General features: G+C 42.4%; 4 protein-coding genes across 4 annotated transcripts; 1 reads left to right on the plus strand and 3 right to left on the minus strand.

The window, feature by feature from the left end:
* Window positions 1-201: 201 nt before the first annotated feature.
* Window positions 202-7050, plus strand: PUMCH_002427 (uncharacterized protein; the record flags this gene model as incomplete). Its single annotated transcript, XM_063021437.1, has 1 exon — window positions 202-7050. The coding sequence occupies one exon, from the start codon at window positions 202-204 to the stop codon at window positions 7048-7050; it is 6849 nt and encodes a 2282-aa protein (XP_062877507.1).
* A 1397-nt stretch (window positions 7051-8447) lies between these two features.
* PUMCH_002428 (uncharacterized protein) lies at window positions 8448-9767 on the minus strand (the record flags this gene model as incomplete). The annotated part of the gene is made up of 1 exon (XM_063021438.1): window positions 8448-9767. One exon carries the CDS (start codon window positions 9765-9767, stop codon window positions 8448-8450), a length of 1320 nt encoding a protein of 439 aa, XP_062877508.1.
* Window positions 9768-10697: 930 nt separating this feature from the next.
* PUMCH_002429 (uncharacterized protein) lies at window positions 10698-10976 on the minus strand (the record flags this gene model as incomplete). Its single annotated transcript, XM_063021439.1, has 1 exon — window positions 10698-10976. One exon carries the CDS (start codon window positions 10974-10976, stop codon window positions 10698-10700), a length of 279 nt encoding a protein of 92 aa, XP_062877509.1.
* A 1297-nt stretch (window positions 10977-12273) lies between these two features.
* Window positions 12274-12666, minus strand: PUMCH_002430 (uncharacterized protein; the record flags this gene model as incomplete). The annotated part of the gene is made up of 1 exon (XM_063021440.1): window positions 12274-12666. One exon carries the CDS (start codon window positions 12664-12666, stop codon window positions 12274-12276), a length of 393 nt encoding a protein of 130 aa, XP_062877510.1.
* Window positions 12667-12691: the final 25 nt, after the last annotated feature.

The raw sequence follows: 12691 nt of genomic DNA on the forward strand, positions 1-12691 counted from the left end.
TCATCATTCAATTTCATCATCAACAACTCCAAAAATTTCCAAATTTTCACAATTTGTTATTTTCACATTTGACATTTGACACTTGACATTTTGTCTGTCCCAGTACTGAAGATATGCGTGTAGATAACCCCACACATCGTCTCTAATATACGATAACGTTTCTTGTAATTGGCACAATTTCCAAAGACCGCCGCCCACAGAATGACTCCGGAGGCCGCAATTGAGCCCGGGCCAGAATCCGATATCGTCAATTTGCTCTGTGACGATGCCCTTCCTGGCTACTCCATCAATAAGGACTTCCTATGCAATTGGCAGACGGAACTAGATCACGAGGCAGTTGAGGCTGTGATCTCGAACCAAGTCGCCAACGAAGTCCTTCTTTTATATCCAGATTCTCTTTCTCCATATGATTCCGCAGCTTTTGATGCATTGCAGGCGTGCATTGGTAGATTGGATGGCCTAGATAACGAGATATATTTCAACTTTAAAGTGCTCATGTATGAGACCATACACCAAGCAACCACCTCGCTAAAATCGTTCAAGTTCCAACTCTGTAGACATGGCCTCCTCGCCTTTTTGGTTGGCAATATGGTGTCGTTTTTGGATCGTAATGTCCTGCTGACCTCAGAACGCTGGGAGAAAATATTCAGGCTTAAACAAGAGTTTCTAATATCATTTATGGAGTTCGGATGCGACCCAGTCATTTTGAAGCAGTTGCTCGCTCCGATCGTGTTCGGCCCTGGATGTGACAAGGACGGCCGCTTACGTGAAACTTACCTCCAGATACTAGCATCAGCCCAAAACGAGTTTCCAGAACAGCCAACATTTCTAATATTTGATAACTTCTTGAAAACACACATTTCGCTTCCATTCTCGAGCGAGTCGCCTCTGCTGAACTGCTTTACCATTTGTTCTTGGTTCAAACTCAATGCTTGGTCTAACAACACATCGAGATTGAGCGACGAGAGCATATGTACTTCCCTTTTCCTGTTCACAAGCTCTCATGATTCGCATGATGTCGTATTCAAGATGCAATTAATTGATTTCAAGAAATTCGTAATGGTGATCCATAATGGGGAGAGCAATAGCAGAATGAGCTTATCCTTCAATATTGCGTTGGAACCGAAACATCTCGAAAACCAAGGCTTTACCCATATGGTCTTGACATACGATCTGTATCAGAACCTTAATCTTTTCATTGATGGAGAGTACTGCGAGTCAATACCATGCCCTGCTTTATCTCAATACCCCTCTAATTGGAACAAGGTTTACATAGGAACTTTGACAGAAGAACATGACCCCCATAGTCCCTTTTCAAAATGTGAGTTGCTACTCAATGACCTTTTTGTACTCGATTTGCCATTATCTTTCGAGTGGATAAATTTCATGTATGCTATGGGAGTTGCTTACGAATGGTCTCGACAAGATTTCTCAGACAGTGTCATTGCTGAAATACTTATTCAAATGGAGAACAAGAAATTTGCGATGCTCGAACTTCGTGTCCGTGACATTATCAAAGATTCTAAACAGTCTGCCAATCACTTCCTTCTGAACAATCTGAATTCTTTGAGGTCGACTAAAACACTCAACAGTACAAAAAGCCATAGCAAATCCATGGTGGCAAAAATCTTATCTCACAAGAAGCTTCTAAAGCGTGACTTCGTTTTTGATTTCTTATCCAGTGATTTTTTGAAATCAATTGAAATCAACCAATCGCTTCATATTTATTATAACCGAACACTTCCCTTAAGCAGCTCTTTCTACGTTTTGGGAGGTGGCGGCCTTCTCTTGGTGGCTCTCGAGAACTTGATGAAGGACGACTCGATTCTGACACAGGCCAAAAGTTGCCTTTTTTTGAAACTCATTGACACCTTTCTCACCTACCTTGAGGGACACCCTGCACTGGCAAAGGAATTCCAAGAAGGCGAGGGATATTACATCCTCTCCTTCATGGCTATTTATTACAAGAACAATTTCGACTCAAGTCTCAAGTTCACAGTTGACGACCAGAATACTTCAACTTTGCAAGGAGTTGAAATACCCGCAGATCTTAGTCTTTTCTCGTGCTTTTTAGATCATTTTTCAATTAAGAATCCACGTTCGGAAGAACTTCTCATCTCGAACATTAGTGGGTACAAGAACCTAGTCATGAACTTTGACATCTATGACAAAACTGAAGACTTTTCTTCGTTGAAAGCACATTTGAAGGGGCTCTTCGACAACGGTCAAGGACAACCGAAAGATACTTTTTTGAAAATGAAGATGTCCAGTAAAGTTTGTCAAGCATTGAGAAGAAAAGTACTTTGCGAAAACACCAAGCAAGCCCTTAATTCAGAGCTTGACGAAGTAACAGGCATTCTCGTTAGGGCAGATCCGTCTGTGGATACAATACGATGCTTTGCAGAGTTTATCATCCTCTGCCTCTATCATAATGAGCATGACACTAGCTCTCAGAGAACGGGATTGAGTGTATTGCAAGCCCTCGTTGATAAGTTCTGTGATTCAGAATTGACCATCAAGGAACTCCGGAAGTTCTCAAGGTCTATGAGTGTCTATTGGATTCTGCTTCTTCTCGAGTTTCAAAGCGATTCAAAGCAATTTGCTGGCCAAATTGTTTGCGCTGGGCTCACATTATTAGCGAAACTATTAAAAGTGCTTGGCGTCCCAATTATTAGAAAATTCATGAGGCAGTCACGAGGCATGGATATTTTGACATACTTTTTGAAGGATTGGTGGAATGACGAGAGAGTTTTCGCTGTATTACTTGTATCTGCTTTCGAGTCAGATTACCAAGATATCAATCGTGAGCAACCAAATGTGTATCAAATCCTAGAATCGGAAGAATTTGTTAAAAAGAGTCAAAAAATCACCCTACCTGAGACAATTCTTCTCCTTAACAATTTAGCACTAGTGGGTGGCTATGTCTTGGCACAAAAACAGGGTAAGGTATTAAGCGCTCCAAATTCTCCCGCAAGCAAAGTGATCAGTGTCGAAAGCTACAACAGCGAAATTTTGGATACAACTTTTGACTTTCTACATGTGATCAATCAATTGTCAAGCATTGTCATCTCCGAGAACTCGCGTTCACTGGCACTTCAGAGGGTATTCTTTAGCAAGGAATGGCTTGAGAGTGCTTTCGAGATTGTAGCATATGTGAAGTTACTCCGTTTGTATGCGCTAGCAGATGTCAAAGAATCGTTTCGTGCCACTCAAGAAAAGTTCCTCCTGGCATTAACTTCCATTTTTGTCACAAGATTACCAGACTTTAAACTTATCATATCGATGTTAAAGTCTGTTAATGATATCACTAAAAAATTGATCTACGAGAGCATATTTCCCAAATTATTCGACCACCTCATGGTATTCACATTGTCATCTCAATTCATTTTTCAAGAGGCAGAGGTACTCAGAGGGGGTAGTGATTTATTAGAGATATACTACGATGAGTATGTGCAGCTTAATTTTCTCATCCCAATGACGGATCTCGATTTGTTTCTTGATTGTGCTTGTGGTATACTCGAAAGAAATGATGTTTCCCCTAAAATGAAACGAGTTCTAGGAAATATTGTTGGGAAATCAATCCTTGTGAGGTTATTCAAAATCAATGATAAGCAAGACCACTTGTCTCAGGTTCCGGGCAACTTCAGTGACGCTTCTGCACGTGAAGCCTTAGATGAACAAGTGAAATATTGTCTTTACAAGCAAGCCATATTTTTACAGCCGGAAATCATAAGCGATGAAACAATGCATCAAGTCATTGTCATCATAATGGGCTTCTACCTAAAATTGTCCACAGAAAGTCAAGGACAGATCCTGGAGCATGTTCTCAACTTCGTGCGTGCCTTGGTCATGATGAGAAATGATACTTTTGATTATATTATTGATCGTCTCATTGATGTTTCAGACTACAACAATTCGAGAGACCTAATCAAAGAATTTTTCGAAAACATCGTTAGCAAAAATGATGAGGACAGTATTCGATACCTCCAGAAGCATCCAACTATAAAGCTTATATTCAACAAAAGTTGGCAGTTCAGGATGCGCAAGTTAGATGACATCGGATCCATCAAAATGATTGATATGGTGCGAGTTGTTTTGGGCAATGGTGGCCTGTTTGGAAACCTCTCAACCTCACACATCGATAAGTTTAAATCGAATTCTAGCTTAGTGAAAGCGACCTGTATCAGTGGCGAATTGACGAAGTATGGGAGAGAAGAGCTGGACAAACAAGAGGCTGACATTTATGCAACGGCCTCCTTCAGTTCAGTTAAAATCGAGATTTTGAGGATCTTCGGCATTTCAGATTTGCCAAACGCTTCTTATACCCTCCATTACACTGAAAGTGCGGACAGAATGCGGAAACTACTCATTTTGGAGGATCATCTTCCTGAATCGGAACGGCTCTCGTATGCTGTCCGTGTCCCTGTGAAGCCTTTGGAAGCCCATACGGAAAACTCCCTCAAAGGACTTAACATTGGATTTCCCCAAAAGGAAACCAACCCTTTAAGTATTCTTGAACATTCATTGCTAGACTTAGATCTCGAAGAATACGAAGAGATAGATGAAAATGGCGAAGCAGAGGGCCTTGGAAACAGCAAAACAATTCACGAAGATCGAAACAGAAAAGTACTCAGAAGTCTTTATTTGGGAGATCACATTCAAAACTTGTTCAATGTTTCTAGAATACAGGGCTTGGATTCGATAGAAAGCTTGTTGATTCTAGGCCATAGCCACTTGTATCTAATCGAGCACTACTTTCATTGCACAGATGGAAACGTTATTGACGTTGAGGAGGCACCTAGAGAGTTGAGAGACCCATTCATCCAACTAATCAAACCTACTGTTCCTTCGGCGAATGGTAAAGCTCACAGAACATGGAGTTGGCCTCTTGAAACCCTCAGTAATATCTCTCGTCGTAAATTTCTTTTGAGAGATATTGGGCTAGAAATGTTTTTCAGTGATGGTGCAAGCATTTTGATCACCTGCCTCTCTAGCAAATTAAGAGATTCAATTTATTTAAGTCTTTCATCACATACAACGGGTCAAAGTTTAGATACAGATCTAGCTGCCACATTGGAAGTTTCATCTTCCCCTCTGCTGATAATACAGGATGCATCTTCGTCCGGATCTTTCTTCTCTTCCAGGTTTGCTTCTGCGTTTTCCTCAAGTTCCTCTGTCGCATCCAAGCTTCAAAAACTAACAAGGAAATGGCAGGAGGGCAAGATGAGCAATTTCTTCTATTTGATGGCTATCAATACTATGGCGGGCCGAACATTCAATGACCTCTCGCAATACCCTGTGTTTCCATGGGTTCTCGCAGACTATGATAGCGAGAATCTTGATTTAAATGATCCACGATCATTTCGAGACCTATCGAAACCTATGGGAGCCCAAACAGAAACTCGAGCACAAGAGTTCCGGACAAGATATGAAGCGCTCAAGAGCTTTGAAGATCCTTCTTCTCCAGCCTTCCACTACGGAACACATTATTCTTCTGCAATGATTGTTGCATCATACTTGATCAGAATGAAGCCATTTGTTCAGTCATATTTGCTTTTGCAAGGTGGGTCTTTCGACCATGCTGATCGACTTTTCAATTCAGTGAAAAAAGCTTGGCTTTCAGCGTCGAAAGAGAACACAACAGATGTTCGTGAACTTACCCCTGAGTTCTTCTATCTTCCCGAATTTCTAACAAACTCCAATCATTTTGAGTTTGGAAAGCTTCAGAACGGCAAATCTGTTAATCATGTCGAGCTTCCTACATGGGCTCACGGCGATCCTAAAAGATTCATCAACATGAATAGGGAGGCCCTTGAAAGCCCGTACGTTTCTCAAAATCTACACAAATGGATTGATCTCATATTTGGTTTCAAACAGAATGGTAAAGAAGCGGTGGATGCGCTTAACGTTTTCCATCATCTGTCCTACGAAGGCGCCATCAATCTCGACAATATCGATGATGAAGTGGAGAAACGTGCTGTAATTGGAATGATAAATAATTTTGGTCAGACACCATTGAAGTTGTTTTCAAAGCCTCATCCGCCCAAAGAAATACTTAACATGGCAAATAGGTACCTCATCGACAGCGATGCATCGCTGAGACAACTCGAATTGAGTTTCGAGTCCAAGTGGCGGATTCCAATTGAGAAACTCGAGTTCAGTATTTCAAAGACCAACAGATGGATTGGACGCAATAGTTGCACGTCTTCAGAAGACCAGATGCTAATTCGAAAGCCTCACACAGTTGGTTGTCGCTCCCAGGCCGGTGCTCTCATCGTGAATAACATGATCCATTCTAATTTGCATCCGGCGGAAATTCTAACGATTTTGCCGATTGGGAACAAACAATTTCTCACAGCATCAGTCGATGGAGTAATTAAGATGTGGAGAATCCATCTTGAAAATGGTTCCAAGATCACCCTCCAACATGTCTTGAGAGGTCATCTTTATCCAATTCGATCTCTCTCATTTAACAAGTCTTTCAATGTGTGTTTGAGCCTTGATTCACATGGCGGCTTACTTCTCTGGGATATGGCTCGCTTCAAATTTGTGAGAAAGATACTTTCTGCGGAAGAGAAGGAGTCTCAGAGCAAGAGACTCATAGCAGTCTCAAACGACACAGGTCATTTTTGTATCATGTCCAGTAACAAGTTCTCGAACACTTTAACGGTGTACACATTGAATGGTGATTTGTTGTTGGAAAAATGTATCGAGCCTGGAAAAGTGACCAGTGTTGCGTTTGCGCAGTTTAATACATCACTTCTCGATGCACCTAAGTCCGAATTTCTCCATTCGTTTTGGAGCTCGGAGTTCTTGTCGGTTTCCTTTTCGTCGCCTAATCACATTATTCGTGTGTACGAGTTGAAGGGTACGACAACCGGATTTGAGCTTACTTTGACGCAAAAGTACGACTTGTCTGCCATGATGCTGAACTCGATTACAACAATGATGGTGATGAAAGAAACAAAGACAGATGAAGAAGAGAAAATATCAAGGGGTCGGTTCAAGTTCATTTTGGGGGACTCCAAAGGCCGCGTGTATACCTACTAGTATAATTGACTTTATCATAAGTACCAGCCAACAAAACCAAATCTCGATCCCAAATTGGAACAATGGTGCATTGACTGCAATCGCTACTCTAAATTCGGAACGATACATAGCGTTGTTACTTTGCAGACTCAACATAGTTCAATACACCACAATCCGGTTTAATCGAGCATTATAGAACCACAAATAAACAAGCTACAAGACCTACGAGGATTCTTCACAACGACCGAAAAAAACAACGACAACTCTCTCGAGGAATGTCAGGAAGGGCTTTACCACCCAGTCGCAACCAGAACCGAAATGAACGGAATCTGACCGACTGCGCCTTGAAACCTCCCCCGTCACAGATAAGACTGGAGTGCTCTAGGATGCGTTGTAGAGAGCCGCAACCCTGGGGATATAAGTTACAGCCCTACAATAATACGCATTCACGTACAATAGCCTTTTAAAACTTGATGGCAGAGCCGCGAGTTTATATACTGCCAGGTGCGGTGCGGGTAACGGCACAGACCGATACCATTTTGCAACTGATCTAGAATTGAATACACCATCTAGCATGGTTCAAATGCTTCTCGCACTTGGGGTAAGTGTCTTTTTGTTTGTCAATGCCGCTGCCGTAACTTTCTTTGGTCATTTCACCGGAATTCCTGAAGATGCGCTTTTGGCCGCTGAAAGCCAAACAAGCACTCCAATCTTGAATGGTTTAAATTTCCAATCCAGATTCGACGTCGTGTTTCGTCACCTCGACACTTTGCCAATTGAGCTGATTCGGGTTCCTGTCAAGGAGAACTTCAGATTCGTGGCCGAATTGGAGCAGGGATCGTATCGATTGGAGATCAGCTCTCATGATTTCAACGTGGAAAAGCCTTGGTACAGGGTCTTTGTTGCTGGCGACAGTGTCTCTGTATACGAGGACGACATTTCCAGTCCCAGCTACAACGAGTCCTCCATGACGACTGTGAGTATCAGCGCACCGTTGACAGTGCAACTCAATGGGTACACCGAATACTATGAGTCGCACGAGGGTAAGCTCACCGCAATGTTGATGGGCAGTCCTTTGGGGCCCATTTTCCGCAACAGAACGTTGACGATGTTGTTTATTGTAAGTATCTTGGTCATGGTGGGACCCTCTATCCTTTCGTACTTCAACCCTGAGCTCGCAGCCGAGTTGAAGGACCCAAAGGCTGCTCAACCTCAGGAACCATCTGAAACGTCTGATAAAGCTCCAGAGGCACTTGAAGAGTCCACAAAGAGTACAAGTCTGGGAAGAGCAGCAAAGGCGGATGCAAAGAAGAGGAGATAAAACTACATGCTTACGGTGTCATAGAAGTCAATTTAGTCTATCACTTTAACAAGATTATTGAATTGTATTTGGTAGCTATTGTATCACATCCAGTGTGTTACTCGTTGCCGAATTTGGTTTCTGCCTGCATTGACTCTCTGTAGTCGGGCTTTTTCTCTGGGAATTTGGGGTTCGACCATCCATTGTGCATATCGAAGTCAGTCTTGGTCCAATGTGCAAACGGGTACGTAGGGAGTGTCTTGACAGGAGTGTCGTCGCTTATGAGCCCCAAGTCCTTCTGGCGGTTAATGAGTGAGTCCAAGTACCCAGAAATGTGGTCTCTGATGAATTGGAAGTTCTTGTACTTGATGATACTCTCCGGGGCCTCGTAGATGATCTTGCGAAGCAAAGAAGGAACATTGGGCTCATCCTTCATTTCATCAATAGAGTAGAAGATGGGGTGATTGGTGAAGATGATGGCACGAGATCTGGGTAATCTTCTCAATGTTTGTCTCTCGACACGAATATTGAAGTCCTTAGGGTCAGTCGACTTCATGTCTGACTCTAAGTTGGGTACAAATTTGGGCAACTGGTAGATGTTGTTCACCTTCAACTTGTGGTCCCAGGTGATGTACCACGAAGCTCTCTCCACGGGGGAGAATTCATCAAGCTTCTCAAACCATCTTTCCATGGACTTCTTCAATTTTTCATGGTAGTAAGGTACGTCATCGTGGATGATGTCGAGGTGCTTTCCAATCTTGTGGTTGATTCCAAAAGATCCACCAGGGAACGGAACTGCAGCAGCGACCAAGTAGTGCAACCCATCTGTGGGGTTTTTCAACACCACATAAAAGTCCTCCTTGGCCATTTTCGTGACGTACATCAAAGGGTGCTCCTTCAAAGGTAAAGTCATATCCAAAATCTCCTTTGTCAATTCGTTACGGATGATTTTACCCTTTTCCTTCTTGTCTGCCAACACGGTGAAAAGAAGTGGGTATCTGTCAACCATATGTTCGGTAACAATTTCCATCAACTCGAGACAAGCGTCCTCCGACTCAGGAAGCCAGTCAATGTTCTCCCTGCCGTACTTGTGCCAGATTCTCTCCTTCTCCTGGATGTAGTGCCAGTAGTACTTGTCCATGTCCAACCAGTGGTTGATATCCAACTTATAAATGGACATGGTCTGGTGGTAAGGCCATCTGAATGGTCTCCATGGCCGGTCGTCCCAGTTTTTCACCTGCTCCGGTGTGATCATGAGCGGACTTGGCTTTTGCATTGTCTGTTTTGGTTTCTCCTCTTTGGTCTCGGTGTTTGCCTTATCATTTAAAATAGGACTTTGAAAGTATTTTGCTACAATGGCACGTACTTGCTTAGATGATAGTACCAACAAGCAGATAACAGCACCCGCAAAGGGTAAAACGAGTTTATCGGAGATCATTTTATCAATAGCTATTGATTTGAAAACTTCTGGAATTATAATGAATTGTTCTCAGCAATTCAGCGTTTTATTTATACACCCATCACATCTGATAAGATCACTTGGTCTATCACAAATTGGCTGCAAACTCTCCTGCAGAGGCGCAGCGATACTGTACTCTGGGTTTCTTTGCCTAACTGGGACACTCTCCTTCTACGCAGCGTTTAACCCCAGTGTCATTTTTTTGCTTCCTCTGGGTGTAATTTCCCGAAAGTGAGAATTGCTGTATATTTCCTTAATATGTTCATGACCCGGGATTAATCAGAACCGTCAATATGTCTCCGAAAGAGGTATTTCATAAGGGACCGGCGATATTAAAGTGGTGCCAGATGTAGCAGTGCGTTTAATTATTGTGTAATCTTTTACTTTTGAGAATTTGTCTTATCTTGTAAATTGTTTTGTGGACATGAATATGGAGACCCTTGATTAGGGCCCTACATATGTAATCAGAGGGGAAAAACGGGAAGTCAAGACATAATGCACGGATGACTTGTTGTATATGAATTCAAATATGAGTAGATTTTAATCATTTAATATTCTGATGCAATTTTGCCATTGAATTGTCAGGGCCATTCCTTTTTGTTCCGAGGTCATGAGGCATCAATACTGAGTAGAAGTAGAATATCAACCCAGAATCTTGCACATCGAATCCAGCTCTGTTAGACACAAATGAACTCACGACAGTGTGAATTAATCAACTCACAATCAACAAAAGTCATCACTCTCGTTAGATGAATTCTGACTACGGATTCCTACAAAAAAACTCCATGAAAATGTACATTTATGAATGAACCATATACTGCAGAAGCTATCACCAAGCCCGGCTCAGATGGCCAAATTACACATTAATTTGAGGTGCAAGACACGAAGCACCGGTACAACCCAGCACTCCTACAATCTTCTACCTCTTCTACCACCCTTTCTTCTGGTAGAGTCAGATGGAACTGGGGTGACATCCTCAATTCTACCGATTCTCAAACCGGATCTAGCCAAAGCTCTCAAAGCGGATTGACCACCTGGACCTGGGGTCTTGGTCTTGGTACCACCAGTAGCTCTGATCTTGACGTGGACAGCGGTAATACCGACCTCCTTACACTTCTCAGCGACGTCTTGAGCAGCCAACATGGCAGCGTATGGGGAAGACTCATCTCTGTCAGCCTTAACCTTCATACCACCGGTAACTCTGGCAATGGTTTCCTTACCAGAGAGATCGGTAACATGAACGAAGGTATCGTTGAAAGAGGCGAAGATACGAGCAACACCGAAAACTTGGGAACGGTCTGTCTGTTAGTAATTTTGTTTTACGTATTAATATGGTCGGCCATGGATTTGAGAAGCTTCACGAGAAGACTCTCTGGAAAACTGAGCTATGGAGATGAGGTCCTGGAAGTCACTGAAAAGATCATCAAAACTTTAGCTAATGTCGCCTTCGCTTACGAGCTCATAAATGGTCTTTCCAGATTCGATGTCACTCAGGCAAAGTGTCTTTTAAAGGGCTTTTCCAGATTTGATGATCTCCGATCAGAAGTCAATGAGATAGAAATAAACACGAGGGGTTTTCAATATTTGAGGTTATAGCTGTTCAATTCACATGGCCGATTGTCGATAATTGTTTCACATACCAGCAGACATGTTTACCTGTGGTTACGTATTGATGGAGTACGAGTAAAACTGTTCTTTGAGAATTTTTCCCAGTGGAGTCTGGGATGTAGGAGGAGTGTATGGTGGTCCTGAGCGGCTAGGGCAAGAGCCCTACTGCGAAGCGCCGTAGCTGCCATCTGAACCTGGAGATATGAGGAAACGAAATACAATATTATTTTGGCTGTGGAATTTAGCATTCTTTGGAATTTGAGGATTGAGATTGATTTTAATTGATATGTTGTTCCCGTCTCGATGATGTAGTGATCTTAGTCAATGCCATCAGAGCATGTATCACAAGGTCAAAGTAGAGGGTTTAGGGCGACTTAAAGATAAAATAAATTATTAGTACTTTGTTTCCCACTCATTTCTTTTCATTTCTTTTCATTTCTATTCATTTCTATTGTGTAAATAATCTGCTTACTCACCGCATATTTCGTTGTTGAACTTCCTACCTTAAATAGTACATTTGCAGCCTACAAGCGTAGTCATTGAACGACAGAGCTAGCAAGTTTCGACGGCTATGGACAGTAAAACTAAAATACGATGATTCGCAAATGCTCCAATTACTAATCAAAGGATTTTCTTCGACTTTTGTCACTATCTCGAACTTTACTTATCGTATTGTACGCATTCTTGTCCTCACAGCGTTAAATGGTGCTTATGACATCTACATTCGACACTGCCCTTCCAAAGACCATAGTCAGTGTACCCAAAATAACTTTGATCATTTCATTTACATTAAAAAAACACAACATGCTAAAATGGAAACTACAAGCAGGAGTATTCGAATCAGGTGTTTCCACACCAAAAGTTTATTTGTACACAATTAGTAGACGAAACCCAAGATCTTACCGGAAACGTGCTTTCTGTGGGCCTCCTCGTGGTCCATGATACCAGCAGAGGTGGTCAAGATGACGTAACCGAATTGTCTGGCTGGCAACAAGTTGTCAGTCCATCTCTCGACATCACCGATCTTGACGTTGAATCTTGGGGAGATAACACCACACTTGTTCAATCTACCGGTCAATTGGACAACAATCTTACCGGATCTGTGGTCGTCGATGTACTCGAACTCACCAATGTAACCGTGCTTTTGCATGACTTGCAAGAACTTGATGATGACCTTGGAGGATGGTCTGATCAAGACTTGTCTCTTACCGGTCTTCTCGGCATTGTTGATGGCGTTAAGGGCGTCAGCGAGAACGGAGGTTCTGGTCATCTTGGTGTGTTGGTCAGGTTAAGGA

Source organism: Australozyma saopauloensis, chromosome 3 (assembly GCF_035610405.1).
Source record: "Australozyma saopauloensis chromosome 3, complete sequence".
NCBI classification, from domain to species: Eukaryota; Fungi; Ascomycota; class Pichiomycetes; order Serinales; family Metschnikowiaceae; genus Australozyma; species Australozyma saopauloensis.